Consider the following 21,465-nt stretch of genomic DNA (forward strand, 5'->3'; position numbering starts at 1 on the left):
AACAGTCCTTGTGCATGGTACTGTGTGAGCTCAGCTGGGTGTGCCACCAACTAGCCCCTTCCTAAGCCTCTTTTATGGCCCAAAACTCCAGAAGAAAAGACATCTTTCCACTCCCCATCACTACTACTTCAGAGTATCATTTGGTTACAGTCTTAAAATTTTGATTAGGTTCAGTTTCCTTCCTTCCTCCCTCCCTTCCCTCTCTTTTTTCCCCCTTTTGTTGCCTATGCTTCTGATATCATGTCCACAACATCATTATCAAAGCCAGTGTCATAAAAAGTATTTCCTCTGGGGCTGAGCAGTAGTGTACATAGTACAAAGCACAAGGACCCGTGCAAGGATCTTACAGGGGGGTCACTTTGCAAGTGGTGAAGCAGGTCTGCAGGTGTCTATCTTTCTTCTCCCCCTCTCTGTCCTATCTGACAACAACAGCAACAACAATGAGGGAAAAAAGGCCTCTCGGAGCAGAAGTGCAGGCACTAAGCCGCAGTGATAACCTTGGAGGCAAAAAAAAGAAAGTGTTTCCTCTAATTTTAAATACAGTTTTATTGAATACAGACAGAAATCAAGAGGGAAAGGGAAAATAAAGGAGAGACGCCTGTAGCACTGCTTCACTACTCATAAAGATTCCCCCTGGAGGTAGGAACTAGAGCTTGAACCTGGGTCTTTGCACATGGTAATGTGTATACCATTTCCTGGACCCCCTAAGATTTTTTTTTTTTAAAATAATTGCCACCAGGGTTATCTGTAGGGCTCCATATTGGCACTATGAATCTACTGCTCCTCACAGCCCTTTCCTACCCCTTCTATTTTCACTTGACAGGGCAGAGAGAAATTGAGAGGGGAGGGGAGATAGAGAGAGAAAGGTAAGACACCCACAGACCTGCTTCTCTGCAGGTTGGGACTGGGGACTCAAATTTGGGTCCTTAAGCATGGTTATATGCTTAACTAGGTGTGCCACCACCCAGTGCCCCCTTAAGTTTTCTTCTATGTTTCTGACTAAGTAAATGTAAGACAAGGCTGAAGAATCAATTGCAAATAACAAACTAGATGAAGAAGAATCTCTTTTTAGAAAAAAAAAAAAAAAAAACAGGCCAGTATTCAAAATAAAGAAGGTAATGAAATTTATTTCCAAACTATGTCTCAGATAAATCAGACAAAAATAGTATTGACATTAAAATATAGTTATGTAACTAGATTTGGTTTTTGAAGTTTTCTACTGATAGGAACTTTAATTAGTATAATTTGGTATAAACTGTGGGTTTTTTAACTTGTAAAAGGGTATTTTATGATAGTGTTATAAACAATAATATATTATATAATGTAAATTAATGATTACATTGTTCTTGAGTTTGAATAATGTCTTAGAAAGATCTTTACCATATTTTTAAAATATCAGGTTATATATTGCTTTTGCATTTGTCAGAATGACAGAATTTGTTTTTTTCTATAGTACCCAGTTGAATCCATTCAAAATATGGTAACATAACTAACATAAGAACATATTTTACACATGTTAAGGTGACAAAAATGTTTTTAATTTTTCTAACATATAGCACTTATTTTTAAGACAGCCCCACTTACCATATGTGTCATTATAGCCCAAAAAGATCACCAAAGAGGGAAAAGACATCCCTGCAGTAACCCAGATACTTTTTCAGACTAAGAGTCAGAAAAGTTCTTCCAGATCATACAAGCCCTATTGCATCTATTCAACTCTACTGTTATAGTGCAAAAAAAAATTCTACAATCAATCAAACTGGCTGCCTCTGACCCAGGGCCATAGTTTGTCAATCCCTATTTCAGAGTCTTTGTTCAGCAAATTAACCACTTATGGTCTAGGAATAGTATACAATATTTTAGAATCCTTTAGGAAAAACACATTTAGTAAATACTGCATTCTTCTAATGTATCTACATGGTTTCATACTTTTCTTACCCTGAGATATTTATTAAGAAAGGGTGATCTGGAATCTACAACATGAAGTATCTTTGGGTGTATATAATACTCAAATAAAAAGTGCAATAACTTCTAGCAATATAAGAACCCTAGCTCTCAAATAGTGACTCATGTATAATAAGCAAGTTTATGTGGCATGCCTCCCACATAGCAATATTAAAGAACAGTAAGTTCTCCCTGACAATGATTGCAACAGTTGAAAGTTATATTTTCATAGCTAGTATAGGGATGAAACCGTCCAATATTTTTCTTTGTAGCAAGTAAGGTTGTTGGTGAAGACTCTGAAAATCTATTATCAGATGAGCTTTCTGGGCAGGTAACTGGATTCAAAATGTGTAGTATCTAAGGAAAATAAGAGATTACGTCAGATAAATGCAATAGAGACTGATAAAGCTGTGGGCTTCACTGTCCTGTAACTACATATAAAGTTCTATTCCAGGGAGTTGGGTGATAGTGCAGCGGGTGGCACAAAGCGCAAGGACCGGCAGAAGGATCCCGGTTTGAGCCCCTGGCTCCCCAACTGTAGGGGAGTCACTTCACAGGCGGTGAAGCAGGTCTGCAGGTGTCTATCTTTCTATCCCCCTTCTCTATTTCTCTCTGTCCTATTCAACAATGATGACATCAATAAAAACAACAATAATAACTACAACAACAATAAAAACCAAGGGCAACAAAAGGGAAAATAAATAAATATTAAAAAAACCAAAGTTCTATTACAGTAATATGTCATTACCTTAAAAACAAATGGAAAAATGAATCTGAGTGACACACCTGGTTAAGCGCTCACATTACAATGTGCAAGGACCCAGGTTCAAGGCCCTGGTCCCCACTGGAAGGGGGAAAGCTTCACAAGTGTTGAAGAACTGCAGGTGTCTCTCTGTCTCCCCCTTTCCTCTCAATTTCTGGCTGTCTCTATCCAATAATAAATAAAATTTTAAAAATAGTAAAAAAAATCTGAATGAATGATAAATTAACTTGGTTGCTGTGGTAGACTGTGAAAATGCCTATTTGATAGGTCATCTGTATGAACCTTGAGTTAACCCAGAATTATCAGTACTGGGTCCATACTAATTGCTTTTGAGTATTTAGCACATTGCCATCTTCAAGTGGAGATTAGCATAATTTCTCCAGTCAGAATAATCTTTCATTCATGATTACTAAATAAAGATTTCTACAATGATTTTCACATCAAAAGTCCTGGATTATCAATGATTTAGTAACTACAACAAATACATTCTTTAAGAATAGTTATACTTGGGAGTTAGCGCAGCAGGTTAAGTGCAGGTGGTGCGAAGCGCAAGGACTGGCATAAAAGATCCCGGTTTGAACCCCCAGCTCCCCACCTACAGGGGAGTCGCTTCACAGGCAGTGAAGCAGGTATGCAGGTGTCTGTCTTTCTCTCCCCCTCTGTCTTCCCCTCCTCTCTCCATTTCTCTCTAACCCTATCCAACGACGACGACATCAATAACAACTATAACAATAAAACAAGGGCAACAAAAGGGAATAAAAAAAAGAATAATTATACTCTTCTCTTTAACAATAGAAATGTTCAAGAAAATTAAAGCTCATCAAAGAAGAGCTATGACTGGGACCTTATTTCCTAATTCCAAGCACTTTCCATTATAACATGCCACAAATCACAAAAGAGAATATTACCATTTCAGCCATTTTCTCTGCTGGGGTGCTGCAGAATTCACCTGCTGTTGGAATCTTTTTTTGACCATTAGTGCCAACATTTCCTAGGAGATGAGATGTTACTGCTTTTGCCAGCTTGTGATTGGTTAATGCAAGTTCTGCTGTGCTGTGAGGTTGTATACTAGGGTAGTACGTTTGCTCTCTTCCCCACTGCAAGGACACTAAGAGTTCTTCCAATAACCTGCATAGAATATACAATACTAAGCACACGAAGCCTACTAAGTAAAATATCTCGGAAATAAGTATCTTTCATGGTACAGTAAATCAGGAGGTTGATAAAACAAGGCTATAGAAAGCACTTGCCAATTTATTAGGTTGTCATAGAAATTACTTTTTTAGTTCTTATACAGGTGAGATATAATAATAATAATATATTATATAAATATAATAGTATAGGACTACTGATATAATCAGTGTATCTATTTAAAAATATTTTTATTTATTATTGGATAGAGACAGAAATTGAGAGGAGTGGGGGATGTAGAGAGGGAAAGAGACAAGAGACATCTGCAGCCCTGCTGCATTACTCATGAAGCTTTCCCCCTATAAGTGGGGACCAGAGGTTTGAACCTCGTTCCTTGCACACTGTAATGTGAGCACTTAACCAGGTGCACCACCACTTGGCCTCCCAGTGTATCTATTACTCATGGTATTTATTTTTTATAGGTTGTTTTTTTAAAATTCTACTTTTTAAAATCTTTTATATTTATTTATTTTCCCTTTTGTTTTTTATTGTTGTTGTTATTGATATTGTTAGACAGGACAGAGAGAAATGGAGAGAGGAGAAGACAGAGAGGGGGAAAGATAGACCTGCAGACCTGCTTCACCACCTGTGAAGCCACTCCCCTGCAGGTGGGGAACCGAAGGCTTGAACCAGGATCCTTGCACTGATCCTTGCACTTTACGCCACCTGCACTTAACCCAATGTGCTACCGCCCGACTCTCTTAAACATTCTATTTTTATTTATTGGATAGGGACAGAGAGAAATTGTAAGGAAAGAGAGAGGGGTACTAACTTCAACACTTGTGTGAAGCTTCCCCCTAGCAGATAGAGACCAGGGGATTGAACTCAGGTCCTTGTACATGGTGACATGTACACTCAACCAAGTGTGCCACCATCTGGTCATACACACACACACACACACACACACACACACACACACATGATGGTGAGAACTGTATGGAATTGTATCCCTCTTACCCCACAATCTTGTTGATCATTATTAAATCACTAATAAAATCACATGGTCTTATCAATTGATGCAGAAAAAAACATTTGATAAGGTCATATAACCATTTATGATAAAAGCTCTGAAGAAATTGAGAGTGGAAGGAAAATTCCTCAACACAGTATTTACTTTCCCCTAAAATCAGGAATTAGGCAAGGATGTCCACTCTCATCTGTTTTTTTCAACATAGTTGAAAAAATCCTCACCATAGCAATCAGGCAAGAAAGAGATATCAAAGGAATCTAGATGGGAAAGAATGAAGTTAAATTATCATTATTTGCAGATAATATGCTGTTATACCTAGAGGACCCCAAAACTTCTGCCATAAAACTACCAGGAATCATCAATAAATTTAGTAAAGTAGCAGGTAACAAAATCAATTCTCATAAATTTGTGGCATTTCTTTATATAAAAGATGGGTCAGAGGAAAGGGAACTCAAGGACACAATCCCACTTATATTAAATCCAAAAAGATCAATACCTAGGAATAAATGTAACAAAGGAGATGAAGGACTTTTTCAATGAAAATTATTTTCATTGACATCCATAAGACATTGTTAAAATAAGTAGAGAATTGACATTCATAAGACATTGTTAAAATAAGTAGAGAATGACACAAAGAAATGGAAGAACATCTGTTCATGGATTGGAAGAACAAATATCATTTAAATGGCAATTCTGCTGAAAGCAATCTATAGATAGATTTATTGCAATTCCTACTAAAATCCCAATGACATATTTTAAGGAAATTGAACAACTTATCCAAGAATTCATGTAGAACTATTAAAAAACCACAAATAGCAAAAACAAACAAACAAAACTTCTAAGGAAAAAGAAAAATAGAAGCATTACAATTCTTCACTTCAATTTATATTACAAAGCAACAGTAGTTAAAACAGTGTGGTATTGGAACAGAAATGGACTTATGGACCAGTGGAACAGGATAGAGAGCCCAGAACTAAACCCATACATGTATAAACACATTATATAAGATACAGGGGCCAAAAATGCCCAATAGGGAAAAGAAAGTCTTTAACAAATGGCATTGGGTAAATTCGACAACCACATACAGAAAAATGAAGCTAGACCACCACCTTATACCATGTACCAAAAATAACTAAAAATGGATCAAAGATCTGGATAGTAGACCTGAAACTATAAAATACATAGAAGAATACATTGGTGAAACATTTCAGGACCTTAACATTAAAGACATATCTGGGGAGACCACCCCATGGACAAGGGAAACAAACTCAAAAAATGAATAAATGGCACTGTATCAAATTAAAAAGCTTCTACACTTAGAAAGACACTTCCATAAGGAAGAACAGGAAACCCATCAGACAGGAAAAGATATTTGCACACTACAATTGAGAAAAGGGATAGATATCAAATATCTATAAAGAACTCATACAGCTTAACAAAAAGAACAGCCCAATCAAAAAGAAGGCAGAAGATATGAAAAGACAGTTCCTAAAGAAGAGATACACGTGGACTACAGATGTGGAAATACTCCAACTCACTCATTAAAGAAATGCAAATTAAACTACACTGAGACTCCACCTCACACATATGAGAATGGGCTCTATCAATAAAACAAGAATGTTGGAGAGAATGTGGAGTGTGAGGAACTCTACTACACTGCAATGCAAATTGGTACAGACATTATGGAGAACAGTATGGAGAATCCTTAAACAAATACAAATGGAAAAATTTTATGATCCAGCAATTCCACTAGTCATTTACATAAAAGACATAATAATAAGACTGATTCGAAGGGATATATCACCTCCATGTTCATACCAGCTTTATTCACAATAGCAAAAACGTGGAAGCAACCAAAATGTCCATATGACTGACTGTATAAAAAGTCATGGGACATATACTCAATGGAGTATTATTCAGCAATAAACAAAAGATATTGTGTCCTTTGGGATACAGTGGGTAGAACTGGAGAAGACTACGCTTAGTGAAGAAAATAGGAGGTAAAGGACAACTGCAGAATGGTTTCACTATTTCGGAATATAGAGAACTGAACATAGGAATGTGAAAAAAAGTCAACCTATATCTAAGACTATGGGAGTACTACAGTGGTTATCTATGGGAGTTAGGAAGGGGACACAGACCTTTGGTGACAAGAGTGGTGAAAAAAAAGACTATACTATAAACCATTACTCAAGAATGAGAGACACCACAGCATCAAAGCTTTCTTTAGCATGGTGGGACATAGGCTCAAACCTAGGTTATACACATGACAAAGTAAGTGCACTATCTTATTGACCTGACCCTTACTTATTTCATTTACAATATATCAATTATATTTAAAAATGTGTTTCTATGGAAGGCCATTACTCCAATGGTTCTGGAACATGTGGACATGAAAATAACTCTTGAAAATAATAGAAAAGTCCCCATAAAGACACCAAAGAAATAAAAGGTACACTTTTTGACTTCTATCAACAATTATACAAATTGTTACAACTAGCCAAAGACTTGAATCCAGAGATTTCTTCTGTTACAAATGTAATTAGTTTTCTTCCCCAAATTAATGATAAGATGGATGCCTTCTTTTCTTTTTCTTTTGTTCTTCCTAGACTTCACACCTGTATGATTCCCCCACTCCTGGTAGACTCTTTTTGTTTTCTACTTAATATCACTGAGATGAAGAGATAGACAGAGAGGAAAAATACCACAGTACTGTTCAATAACTATGACAAGTTGTGCTTCCATGTGGTGCCAGGAGCTTGAACCCAGGTCTTCATACATGGTAAAGAGGGTGCTCTACTCCCCACCACTCTCACCCCCCCTTTTTTTTTCCTTTTCTATTTGGTAGGACAGAGAGGAATTGAAAGAAGGGGAGATAAAAAGGGAGAGAGAAAGAGAGATACTTGCAGCACTGCTTCACTGCTTGTGAAACTCCACCCCTACTCCTGCAGATGGGCACTGGGGGCTCAGAGCTGGACCTTTGCACATGGTAGCATGTGTATTCAACTGGTGCAGTCCCTTGATGTCTACTTTTTATTTCAGTTTTCTTTCCTCCCTAGCACCATTTTTTAAATACGACTCACAGTATATGCTCAATAAGGTGTTAATATGTAAATATTGCAAGCAACATCACAAGAACAAAAACTGCATGCAAAGATACAAGAGTTCAGAATATAAGCAAGTGCCATACTTCTGGGTAGATAGCATTTCCTGACGAAACTGTTCCCGTTCACTCAGCAAATCTTGGATAGCACTCTGTGCATCACGGTTTTGTCTTTGTAAAGCTGCTCTGGAGTTGGTTAACTCATCTGCCATAACCCTGGAAAAGATGATACTCTTACATATAAATTATCTAACAATAATGCAGTGTAAAAATGTTAATATATTATCTTAGTGGCTATTTCTAAAAACTCAAAGATTTAATTTAGTTGAAGTGTTCAGTTTTTAAAATATTCACTTAAAAACATTTATGATGGGCCAGAGAGGTATTTAAGTGGGAAGGGCATATGCCTTGCCATGTAGAACCCAGGTCTGACTGCTGGTGTCATTTGGAAGTGCTACTGCACCAGGGAAAAGCTTCCATGCTATGTTGTCTCTCCATCTATCTCTGAATGAAAAAAACCAGGCCAGGAGTGGTGAAGTCATATATGCATGAGGTCCCTGCTCCACTAACAAAGCCAACTAATATTTATAAGCTTACAATTCATTAAGGGGATCTAATTAAAAAAAAAATTATAGAAAGACAAAGAAATAGTTACTTTATTCTGTAAAGTGACTTTTAGAATATATTTCACTCTTACTCTATAACGATCAACTTCAAAAATAACAAATTAGAAATTATTATTTTAAATTCATGCTTTAATAAAAAAACAAAAATTCTTACTCTCTAATTTGCATACATGCAACATTTAACAGAACATGAAAAGCATATTTACAGGTAAAACTCTTCAGAATGCTCACAATTACTTGGATAATACCAATGAATTTAGAAGGAAACAGGACCTTCTTTTATGGAGAAAGTCTTTATTGCACAAAATATTTTTTCAGATGTCTTTTAATCTTTTATTTACTAGTGGTTTAATAATGATTTATAAAATTAATTTTAAATGTAGAGATTTTTGAGGAAAATAAAAGACTAACTTTTCTACCATTCAGTTACTTTTTGACCATAGAAAATATGAAATTAATATGACAAGTCTTGTGTTAAAAACTAATTTTGACTCTTGTACATTTACATCCTATAAATTTATAGGGATTTTTTTCAGAAAAAAATGATTTATGTGCTTTCAACATAAAAGTATATATTGAAAATAAATATATCTATTTATATCCCTGCCCAGGGAAGTCAGGAAGATTATACAGTTTTTACCTTTTGTATGTGCTGTATTATATTGATTTACTATGTTGAAATATGAGTTGTACTTATTCTTGCTGGGTTATATTCTTAATGTGTTGTTAGATTTAACTAGTTAATATTATTTTTATGGTTTTTTTAAAAAAAATTTGTTGCCTCCAGGGTTATCGATGGTGCTCAGTGCCTACACTACAAATCCACTGCTCCTGGTGGCCATTTTTTTTTGTTTTATTGGATAGGTCAGAGAGAAATTGAGAGGGAAGATAGAGAGGGGGAGAGAAATACAGACACCTACCTACGACTGGCTTCACTGCTTGTGAAGCGACCCCCCTGCAGATGGGGAGCCAGGGGCTCAAACTGGGATCCTTGTGATTTGTATTATGTGCAATTAACCCAGTATGCCACCACCCAACCATTAGTTGATATATTTTTAAAACATTTACTTATTTTGTATTTCTTTTTTAAAAATTATTTATATTTTCCCTTTTGTTGCCCTTGTTTTATTGTTGTTGTTATTAATGTCATTGTTGTTGGAAAGGACAGAGAGAAATGGAGAGAGGAGAGAAAGACAGAGAGGGGAAGAGAAAGACAGACACCTGCAGACCTGCTTCACTGCCTGTGAAGTGACTCCCCTGCAGGTGAGGAGCCGGGGGCTCAAACCGGGATCCTTAAGCTGGTCCTTGCGCTTTGCACCACCTACGCTTAACCTGCTGCACTACCATCCGACTCCTCATTAGTTGATATTTTATTGAGGACTTTTGTACCAATGTTCATCAGGGAAATTGGCCTATAGTCTTTCTATTATTATTATTATTATAATTATTATGTAGTGTTCTTTCCTGCTTAGGAGGTTTTGGCCTTACACAATGGGTTTAGGAGTACCCAATGCCCTCTACTACTTCAATTCTCTGAAAGAGTTTGAGGAGGATTGAAGTTCCTTTTAAGTTTTGTAGAATTTATTAGTGAAGCCATTTGGATTTGGGTTTTTTGTTCTTGGGGAGATTACTGATTTGATTTCTGCAATAATGATTAGAGTGTCGAGGCTATATATTTCCTCCTGGTTTAGTCTTAGGAGGTGTCATGACTCTAAGAATGTGTCTACTTATACTAGTTTGTCCAATTTGTTTGTGATAGAGCCTAAAATATTCTCTTATGATCCTCTGTATTTTTTAAAATTTTTATTTATAAAATGGAAACAGGATAAAACCATAGGATAATAGGGGTAAAATTCCCACCACCAGAACTCGATCCTTTGTATTTCTTTTTTATATATAATTTTTAATATATATTTATTTTCCCTTTGTTGCCCTTGTTGTTTTTTATTGTTGTTATAGTTGAGAAAGATAGACACCTGTACCTGCTTCACCGCTTGTGAAGCGACTCCCCTTGCAGGTTGGGAGCTGGGGGCTCGAGCCGGGATTCTTACGCTGGTCCTCGCTTAACCCACTGTGCTACTGCCCGACTCCCAATCCTTTGTATTTTTATAGCATCAATTGTAAAGCTGTCAATTTCATTTATGAGTCTTTTTATCATGTCTAGAGAGGCATTTATCCATTTTATTTATGCTTTAAAAAAAGCACTTTTGGTTCTAATTCCATTTAATTCTGCTTTGATACACATGCAGAGCACACTTTGCAGAGTCAGCACCTCATGTCTGCACAATTTCAATGGTCTTTCAGTTAGAGAGACAATAGGGAGAGACATCACAAAACCAGAGCTTCCTCCAGTGCCATAGCATTTGCCATGTGGTACGGAGCTAAAACCTGGGACACAGCACATATGCTCTTTATGAACTACCACCTCAACTGTTAGCTGCTTTGACTATTTATTTATTTTATTTTATTTTAATGAGAGATACAGAGAAGAAGACCAGAGTACTGCTTAGTTCTGGGTTATGGTAGTGCTAGGGATTAAACCTGGGACCTTAGAGCCTCAGGCATGAAATCCTTTTGCATAACCATGATGCTGTCTCCCCAGCCCTCAGATTTTTTTTTTAAATAAGAGAACTATTCAGCTCTGATTTATGGTGGTGCCAATGATTAAACCTGGAAATTTCAAGCCTCAGGCATGAAAGTCTTCTTGCATAACTGTTATGCTATATTTTTGGGCTCTATCTGCTCTTATTTTTATTTTAATCCTTTTACTGACTTTCAGTTGTTTGTTGCTACTATTATAGTTCCTTCCAAGGTAATGTTAGATTGTTTATTTGAAATCTTTCTTCATTAATGTGGATGTATACAGCTATTAACTTCCCCCTTAGTACTGCTTTTGCCTCATTCCAAAGAATCTGATAGCTTGTCTTTTTCATTTTTGATATTCTCCAGATAATTTCTCTTTTGATTTCTTCATTGATGTAAGTATTATTCAGGAGAATGTTGTTTAGCTTTTACGTATTTGAAATTTTCCTCAGTTTATTTTAGTGGTTAGTTTTTAGCCTCATATCATAATGGTTTGAAAAGATTATTATTATTTTTTTAAAATTTCAATCTCCATGTATTTGTCAAGACTGTCTTTGCATCACAACATATATTGTTCCTTGTATAGTTTTTTTAGGAGTAGAAAAATTTGTTAATAAAAATGAAATACTATTTAAAAAGAAAATACCTGCTTGCAAGGAATTTACTTCGCCAGACATCACACTGTATAGACATACGTTCTAACTGTTCTGAAAGCTGAGCTGTGTTTCGACCCAAGGCTTCATTTTCTAAAATAAGCTGGTTTTTCTCTCGGGCCAGCCGTTCAAAGTGATATTGAAGATCATCCCCCACAGAAGCTACCAGCAACTTTTTTAATTCACGATTGACCTAGAAGACAATAATGAAAATTCAAAGTAATGCCACTGATTTCAATGTCACAAAATTTACAAAAGAGAAATTGTTTCTGTATATTGTGGTCCTCCATTACTAAATGTGAGGCAAACGTGATAAACACTATACTATGGAAACTCCATTACTAAATATGTACAACAGGAAATCTTAACTGTTTAAGTTTCATAATCCTATCTATACATATGCCAGGTACTTATCAACTGAGTTTCATGTCACACAACTACAAATCACAAAAATTAAAAACTGGTTCCAGCCAACATGAATGCCAAAAACTTAAACTATTAAATTTTGCTTAAAAAATACAATATTTTACATGGCCCTACCTTGCTGAACACTTGAAAATTAGTTTATTCACACCTTATGGTTTTTATATTCTCAGGAATACAAAAAGGGCTGTTGAGACAGCATAATGGTTATGCAAATGACTTTCATGCCTGAGGCTCTGAGGTCTCAGACCCAAATCTCCAGTACCACCATAAGCCAGAGCTGAGCAATGTTCTACTCTACTCTCTCTGTATTTCTTTCACTAAAAGTAAAGTAATATATATACATATTACATATATACTTAAAAAAGAATACAAGAAGAATGCTGGAGAGATAGCATAATTAGCCTTTCATGCCTGCAGCATCAAAGGTCCAAAATTCAATCCCCAGTACTACCATAAGCCAGAGCTCAGCGGTGCTCTTATAAAAACCAAAAATGGGCTGGGTGGTGGTACATATAGTTGAGTGAACATGATACAATAAATAAGGGCCCAGGTTTGAGCCCCTGGTCCCCACCTTCAGGGAGAAAGCTTTGTGAGTGGTGAAGCTTTATTGCAGGTGTCTGTATCTCTCCCTATCACCCCCTACCTTCTCTATTTCTGGCTGTCTCTAATTAGTAAAGATAAATAAAAACAAAACAAACAACAACAACAAAACTCCCAAAGAATAATAAGCAGTGGCCTGGGAGGTAGCACAGTAGATAAAACATTGTTTTATCAAGCATGAGGTTCTGAGTTCCATCTTCAGCATTACATGCACCAGAATGATGCTGTGGTTTTCTTTCATGAATGAATAAATGAATAAATTCCTGGATATAAGAATGTTCTTCACACTGCTTACAAAACAAACATATATGTTCAATAATAGGCACTAATGTATGGTGTCATAATATCATAATAGAACATTCTAGGACATGGAGAAGCACTAATAAATTCTGAATGACATTCCCAAGAGGAAATAAAATCTTCTGGCTTGCAGACTGTCTTCAAAAGTGCTCAAGCAAGCTATTCAGGGTTTTCTTACCTCTGTCTGTACTCGGAGCTGGTTTGAAAGACCTTCTTTGTCTTGTAATAACCTCCTCTCAGAGGTCTGGAGCTTTTCCAATATATTCTTTACCTCTAAGAGTTCTTTCCTAGGGTCTACAACTCCCTCTGACTGACCCAGGAATTCACCTTTATGATGTCCCTGAATCTTTATGTTCTTGTTGGGAATATCATGTGTTATAGCAGCTTTGGGAACTAATATTCTTATGGCTTCGACTTCCACTGCTTTTTCAGTGAGAATCTTCCCTAACTGAAGAACTCCTGGGCTCTCTGATGGAACTGTTTTCTTTCGTGGACTCTGAATGATGTGTTGCTTTATGGGTTGGACTCCAGAGGTAACTTCAACAGATTTAGGTGGCTCTTCTGTTTCCATTCCATCTCCTGCTCCTCGGACTGGGGGTTGAAGTAAGGTTGACAAACAAAGGAAAATCAAGACATTAAACCACTGACTGAAAAAAAAAAATCTTTGCTTTACATTTGGTCTAAGTATTTGTTCTTAATGCCTATTATTCTCTTAAATGACTTCGTTTTCCACTCACTGTTATTTTAAGCATCCTTAGGAAGTCAACTGAAACTCTATTCTTTTTTAAAATACTTATATAGTTTATTAAAACTATAAAGTATTGGCATCATAATATGTGTCCATACTTAAATGGATATTATTCCAAACTAAGACCATATCCCTGCTTTATAGTTAAACATGATTATTATATTTTTAAAAATTTATTGGGAGATTAATGGTTTATAGCTGAAAGCAAAGCACAATAGTTTGTACATGCATAACATTTCCCAGTTTTCCACATTACAATTCAACTCCCACTAGATCCCTCTCTGCCATCATGTTTCAGGACCTGAGCTCTACTCCCACCCCACCCCAGTGTCTTTTACTTTGGTGGAATACACTAACTCCAGTCCAAGTTCTGCTTAGTGTTTCCCTTCTGATCTTGTTTTTCAAATTCCTTTTGTTGTGTTGTTGTTTGTCTTTCAACTTCTATGAGTGAGATCATCCCACATTCATCCTTTTGTTTCTGACTTATTTCACTTAACATTTCTTTTTTTTTAGTATTTTTTATTTATTATTTATTCCCTTTTGTTGCCCTCGTTGTAGTTATTATTGATGTCGTTGTTGTTGGATAGGACAGAGAGAAATGGAGAGAGGAGGGGAAGACAAAGAGGAGGAGAGAAAGATAGACACCTGCAGACCTGCTTCACCGCTTGTGAAGCGATTCCCCTACAGGTGGGGAGCCGGGGGCTCGAACCGGGGGCTCGAACCGGGATCCTTCAGCCGGTCCTTGTGCTTTGCGCCACCTGCGCCCAACCCACTGCGCTACCGCGGACTCCCCACTTAACATGATTTCTTCAAGCTCCATCCAAGATGGACTGAAGAAGGTGAATCCACCATTTTTAATAGCTGAGTAGTATTCCATTGTGTATACAGACCACAACTTACTCAGCCACTAATCTGTTGTTGGAGAAACTCTATATATTAAATCTATATATTAACTCTATATATTAAATCTTCCCTCTTTTCCATTCTGAATGCCTGTGGTATTTACTGAATCAAATATTCAGTATGAAACTTAAGTATGAACCACAACAAACATCCATTTTCCTAATAACTCTGAAAAGCACATTAAGGGCAATAAATATTAAAGAAGTAAGCTCACCAAACTCAGCAGCAACAACAACAACAACAAACCAAAAAACAATGACTGCATCCAAAAATGGGGCAAGGATATGAACAGAATATTCACCATAGAGATCTAGAAGGCCAACAAACATGAAGAAATGCTCCAAATATGGAGTCACTGAAATTATATCTATATTCAGGGGTACTTTGAGTATTAAATGAGAAAATAATAAGTAACAACCAATAATTACAAAAATTTTGATAAGCTATAACAGACTTATAAGCTGATAAAATAACTTAAGAATTAAACTAAATTGCCTTGGATGGACCTTGAAAAAATCATGTTGAGTGAAATAAGTCAGAAACAGAAGGATGAATATGGGATGATCTCACTCTCAGGCAGAAGTTGAAAAACAAGATCAGAAAAAAAAAACACAAGTAGAACCTGAAATGGAATTGGCATATTGCCACCAAGTAAAAGACTCTGGGGTGGGTGGGTGGGGAGAATACAGGTCCATGAAGGATGATAACTGACATAGTGGGGGTTGTATTGTTAAATGGGAAACTGGGGAATGTTATGCATGTACAAACTATTGTATTTACTGTTGAATGTAAAACATTAATTCCCCAATAAAGAAATAAAAAAAAAAACACAACTAAATTGCAATTACTACATGTTATACCACTGAATGCCCAGAAATAACACTAACTCACAGTCCTCAGAGCATGATTTTCAGGAGAAGGCATTATCATAGGGACACAGCCAAGTCAAAATCTCTGGCACTGGAGGGGCCTGTTAGTGTTGCAACCAGTAGAGTACACAAGTTACAGTGTACAAGGACCAACTGCTGGGGCTCAGTGACCTATGAAGATGTAACTGCGACGTTCTCTCAAGAAGAGTGGGCACTACTAAATCTTTAAGAGAAGAAACTTTGTACAGAGATGTGATGTTGGAAACCTTTAGGAACTTTCTTTCAATAGGAAAAGTATATGAACACCATTCTGCCATTGAGCAGCATAACCACCAAGGAAGTGAACAAAGGCGAGAATTACATTCACAACAGACATACTGTCCTACCCACAAAGTTACTGTGTTATGAAAACATTTTCTCCCTGTGAACTTTTAAAAATAGAGCAGAGTGGTCTGGGAGGTGGTGCAGTGGCTAAGGCACTGACTCTCAAGCATGAGGTCCTATGTTCAATTCCCGGCAGCATATGTACCAGAGTGATGTCTGGTTCTTTCTCTTTCTCTCTCTCTCCCACCTCTCTCTTTCTCCTATCTTTCTCATTAATAAATTAAAAAAACTTAAAAAAAATAAGAACATAGATGCTAAGTATTTACAATGCTATACATTTGTTACCAGTAAGCATATTTCTACATGTGAATATATATTTTTATAATAGCTATAAGTAATCCTTATGGAATAATCAAAATTTTCAATGAAAAAAAATTTATATAAGGGGCCCAGGAGGTGGCACAATGGCCCCAAGTTCAAACCCTGAAAGCACATGTACCAGAGTGATAGCTGGTTCTTTCTCCTTCTCCTATCTTTCTCATTAATGAGTAAGTTAAAATCATTAAAAAAATTTATACGAAGCCAAACCTTGCTATTAAGAAGTAGTTTAATTAACAGCTACAAAATACCTCTAGAGATATCACTAGTTATGGCTTAATGTATGTATGTATTATATAAAAGTAGTATTTACCAGTTGTTTTCTCTGAGCTTTGTTTTATTCTAACATATGAGTCTGCTGATAAATTGTAAATGTTTTGTCATTACTTTGTCACTATAAAATTTTCTATTCAAGTTTATTGATAATGTCTATGATTTTGTGGTTGATTTTGAATAATAATGACCTACCTTTTGCCTAACAAATTAGTTTTTTTCATTAAAATACAATTAAGCAACTTCTCATTGTTTTACAATAATATATTTGTGAAAATCTCTGAAGGCAAATGAAGTCAAAATGGTAGAAAATCTCAAAAAAATTATCATGTCCCAAATCTGTTTTAAATAGCATTACATATTATATCAATAGCATTACAGATAATTTCTAAGACTAAGAAAACAGTATTAAAAAAAAAAAGCGCAGGGGGCCGGGTGATGGCGCACCTGGTTGAGTACACATGTCACAATGTGCAAGACCCAGATTTGAGTCCCTGGTCCCCACTTGCAGAGGGAAAGCTTCACGAGTGGTGAAGCAGTGCTGCAGGTGTCCGTCTCTCTTCCTCTCTATCCCTCGCCCCTTCTCTCTTGATTTCTGGCTGTCTCTTTCCAATAAATAAATAAAGATAATAAAAAAATAAGAAAAAAGTTATGTCCTTATTCCTGATTACTATTAGACAATAGTACCACATCTTGATCAATTAGAAATACATGACATTAATTATGGTTATGTAAGCAACTTTCATTCCTGAGAAAGCAAGGTCCCAAGTTTAATCCATAGCACTACCATAAACTATAGCTAAGTAGTGCTCTGATAAAAAAAAAAAAGTTTCTGAAAGGCAAACCTGTATTAAAAGATGGATTACACATCTGTGTCTCTTGTGAAATAAAAGAGGGATTACACATCTGTGTCTCTTGTGAAATAAAGGAGGGATTACACAAGAGATGAACACTGCATATTCCTGAAGACTGCTGGAATCTTGACTCTCACCTTAAAATATGAAATTCTCCAGGCAGGGGACTATAGGATATGGTATGGTAACTTTAAGAGAATGTAAAGATAATAATTATAATAAAATTAACTATTTCACAGTAAGGGAAATACCTAACAAGAATACTTTCCCCAGGTTTTATTAGGTTTCTACTTTTTTTTTTTCCTTTTACCTCCAGGGTTATCACTGGGGCTCCATGCCCACACTAGGAATCCACTGTTCCTGGAGGCTATTTTTACCCCTTTTGTTGCCCTTGTTGTGGTTTATACTTTTAAATAAGCTTTTTTTAATGTTAAGTGAGCTAAGTCAGAAAGATAAAGGTGAGTATGGGATGATCCCACTCATCAACAGAAATAGAGAAAGAAGAACAGAAAGGGAAATTAAAAGCAGGATTTGATTAAATCTGGAGTAGGGCACCAAAGTTTTTTTTTTTCTTCTTCTTCCAAACTTTGTTATAAAGAGAAGCAACTGATTATCTTTACAATCATATACTCTAGTTTAATTATTATTTTAAAACTATTACTAAACAATGAAAAGAAAAAAGTCTCATCACTCTAAAATCACCATTCAAATTTGTCAGTACTTTTATACAATGTTAACTTTAAAAGCTTACTTATAGTTCTCTATTTTTTTTTTTGAGGAAGAAATATTTTTTAATATACTGAAACACTTATTTCCAAAATCCAGCAAATGTCCAGATAAGGAAGTAATGTTTTATCTTTTCAGATGCCAGTGAAAATATTGAAATATTGATGGTGTTTAAAAATCTTTCAACTCTTTTATTACTTTTTTATTATGGCTACACTGTGTGTGTGTGTGTGTGTGTGTGTGTTTTGCTAGGGTCTTGCACACACAGTTTCATTGCTCTGGGTCAACCTTTTCAGATAGAGACACACCACAGCACCAAAGCTTTCCCCAGGACCATGGCATTGCCATGATGTGGCAGGGGCTCAAACTTGGGCCTTGCATAGAATAAGATAGGCATGCATTCTACCAGGTGAGGTATCTCACCAGCCCTGCTACATTAAGTCCTCAAGTTGATACAGCATTATTTACTTAATATCTTTAACTTATATAAAAGAATCTAAAAATTTGATTCTTTCTAATATTTTACAATAATAATGCTTTACCAAATTTAAGGACCAGAGTAATACTACATTTCACTTGGCACTTCTTTCTTGTAATAGTCCTGCTTCTGGCTAAGGTGCAAGGAGACAGTAGAAGTTGGACCTTCACTTTCTCATCCTGTAACTAAGAAGTTCCTAATTCTATGACACACAGAGAACCTTTATTACATCTGTACTGAGCCCACTCACAGACATATATGAGTAGTCATCTTCTTTCAAGTAGGAAGACAAGTATCTGTGGTTGCAGCTCCCTGACTATGAGTAATATTTAACCAAAACAGAAACTCCTATTCTTTTCCTCTCTTTAAAAGGAAACAAAGACAAAAGTTTTTTTTTTCTTTTTCTTCCTACATTCTACAATTTTGGAGGAAGGCACTAAGAATAAATAATAAACCTTAGATTTATCTTCTTTTGTTAACTGATCACAGGTAGAAGTCATACAGATAACCTGCTTTTCCAACTATGTAAATAAATAAAAATTATTTTTGTTTACTTAAAACTTCATTTTTGCTTACTGTTTAGTAGCAGTATTCTTATTAACACTATGTAACAATTTTACAATTTAATCCTATATCTGAAGCATTGAAATGTAAACACAGAACTACAGAACAAACATAGAAGAGATCTGAAACATTATTGCCAAAGGTTCTGTGAGATATAATTACCCAGGTCAAATATTTATCCTATAGTCACTAATTTCATGCTTTACAGATTATTTGAGCACTGTGGAAGTATACCTTGTAAACTAACAAACTTGTAAACCGCTATTAATCACAAATTTAGAAAAAAGCAGTGGGGGGAGGCTATTATTACAAGGGCAGAGAAGACAGCATAATGGTCATGCAAAAAAAATAAATAAATTCATTCCTGAAACTCTGAGGTCCCCAGGTTCAATCCCTAGCACCATAAGCCAGAGCTGGGCAGTGCTCTGGCTAAAATGATGGGGTGGGCAGTGACACACACAGTAGAGCATATGTTATAATGTACAAGGACCCAGGTTCAAGCCCCTGGTCTGATCTTCAGGGAGGAAAGCTTGACAAGTGGTTAAGTAGTGCTGCAGGTGTCTTTTTCTCTCCTTATCTTCCCCTTCCCTCTTGAGTTCTATCACGATCCAATAAAATTTTAAAAAGAAAGACAATTGTCATCCAGAGAAGAACACTTACCTTTGGTTTGTAAACTTTCGAGTGCCATCATTTTTTTTTTTTTTATCAGTGAGAATATACCACAGGACTTCTACTGAAAAACCTAAAAGTGTATAAATATCAAATAATTAATATCATATAAACACCGATGAAGTCCCTATAATTTTAATATGCTCCTGCATTTGCAAAACCTCCATTTAGAAAGGCGTGTCCCTCATATCCCCTTTTCACAGGTGGTATTACCATGGCCATGTCTCCAGTTTGTCTCCACAGCGGTCTCAATGGGCTCAGAAACAGCGCTGAATTTCCTGTGGACACATGTCCATCACTGGTGAGCCAACAAGAACTTTAATTCATGCCTTTCCTAGCAGTCACTGGAGACACTGACCTGCTGCTGTATGTCAGGGAGGAGCTTCTCCGAGAACATTTCAGCGGATGACAAAACCAAAGTGTTCGTGATGACTTCAATGTGCAGGTTCCCAGAGGAAGATGTAAACTTTCCACAACCTGGAAATGTACTTTCCCGGGGACAAACCTAAACGATCTACAATCTCATGTGCACCTTCCCGGGACATATTTAAACAACTGATGTGCAGGTGCCCGAAGATAGCAGGGCACGAGAGGAATCCGCGTCGGTGACAGAGGGTCTCCGCAGGAACCACACCAGAGTGCAACACAAAACCCCCAAGCGCGCCGGGTAGTGACGGGCTCAGCCCTGGAAGACCGACACCCCTCCCCAATTCGACCCCCCCGTCCCCGCCAAAAGGCCGTATGGTTCTGCCCTCCCTTGACTTAGTTTACCTAGAATTTACAGCTGATCTTTCGAATGCGGCTTTCCATTCAGTAACTAGTTTCTTGCACCTGATCCGTCACTTCCGGTGACCACTTCCGGGAGCCATTTCCGGTGAGCTGAGAATCGTTTTCGGACCCTCCTTAAGGAAAAGGTCGACTCTGCGGGGCATCCAAATTCATTGGGCACAGAGGGAATGGCAGGTAGCCTCAGGAACGAGAACCAGAGAGGGCCTCGAGGAATTAGAATACAGAACAGAGGGATCCCGGGCGCTCGTCCACGTTAACTTCCGGGTTACGTGTCGGCCCAACCCTAGGGAGCAAGCTTGAGACCAGAAGGCAGCAGGCTGTCGCCCCAGGCGACAGAGAGGCGAAGGGGCGGGGCGATTACGCACTTCCGCCTCTGGGTAGGACCTGTTGCCTGAGTAACGCGGTGTGGAGTTGCTGGTTTGTAGCTGCGGTCCCATTCCTCCTTTCCAGTTTCTGAGGCGACGCTATGGTGAGTGAGGCCCCTTCTGCCCTCGGCCCTGTCAAGCACTCTTCTCCCTCCTCACTAGCACCCGAAGCCGCTTTAGTGTCGCTAGACCTCAGGGATGCAAGCGAGACAGACTTGGGCCAGCTCGCCTGAGGTGTGTCGTCACCGGAACAAACTAACTTGTTACTTTTTGTTTATTTACTTCGCGACAGACCAAAGCGCCACTTAACACGAGTGGTGTTGAGACTGGAAGCCGGGGCCACCAGCAGTAAGTCCTGCGCTCTAC

At 37.1% G+C, this 21,465-nt stretch overlaps 2 protein-coding genes across 6 annotated transcripts in view; one reads left to right on the forward strand and one right to left on the reverse strand.

The window, feature by feature from the left end:
• Positions 1-1,107: 1,107 nt before the first annotated feature.
• BLZF1 (basic leucine zipper nuclear factor 1) lies at positions 1,108-20,861 on the reverse strand. 2 transcript variants are annotated; one of them, XM_016191982.2, is made up of 8 exons: positions 20,304-20,636; positions 20,159-20,223; positions 19,937-20,018; positions 13,338-13,750; positions 11,827-12,026; positions 8,059-8,187; positions 3,616-3,835; positions 1,108-2,301 (listed from the first exon to the last, which is right to left on the reverse strand). In XM_016191982.2, the coding sequence occupies exons 3-8, from the start codon at positions 19,965-19,967 to the stop codon at positions 2,116-2,118; spliced, it is 1,179 nt and encodes a 392-aa protein (XP_016047468.1). In that variant the 5' UTR covers positions 19,968-20,018; positions 20,159-20,223; positions 20,304-20,636; the 3' UTR covers positions 1,108-2,115. The 2 variants fall into 2 exon arrangements, with proteins under 2 accessions (XP_016047468.1, XP_016047466.1); XM_016191980.2 differs by lacking the exons at positions 20,159-20,223; positions 20,304-20,636 and adding an exon at positions 20,717-20,861.
• Positions 20,862-21,051: 190 nt separating this feature from the next.
• Positions 21,052-21,465, forward strand: part of NME7 (NME/NM23 family member 7) — a 157,742-nt gene continuing 157,328 nt past the window's right edge. For all 4 annotated transcript variants that reach the window (XM_007531790.3, XM_060197949.1, XM_060197948.1 and 1 more), the window contains exon 1: positions 21,052-21,203. In XM_007531790.3, the coding sequence (XP_007531852.2) occupies positions 21,201-21,203 (3 nt within the window). In that variant the 5' untranslated portion in view covers positions 21,052-21,200. The remainder of the gene's footprint in view (positions 21,204-21,465) is intronic.

This window comes from Erinaceus europaeus, chromosome 9, assembly GCF_950295315.1.
Source record: "Erinaceus europaeus chromosome 9, mEriEur2.1, whole genome shotgun sequence".
Lineage (NCBI taxonomy): Eukaryota > Metazoa > Chordata > Mammalia > Eulipotyphla > Erinaceidae > Erinaceus > Erinaceus europaeus.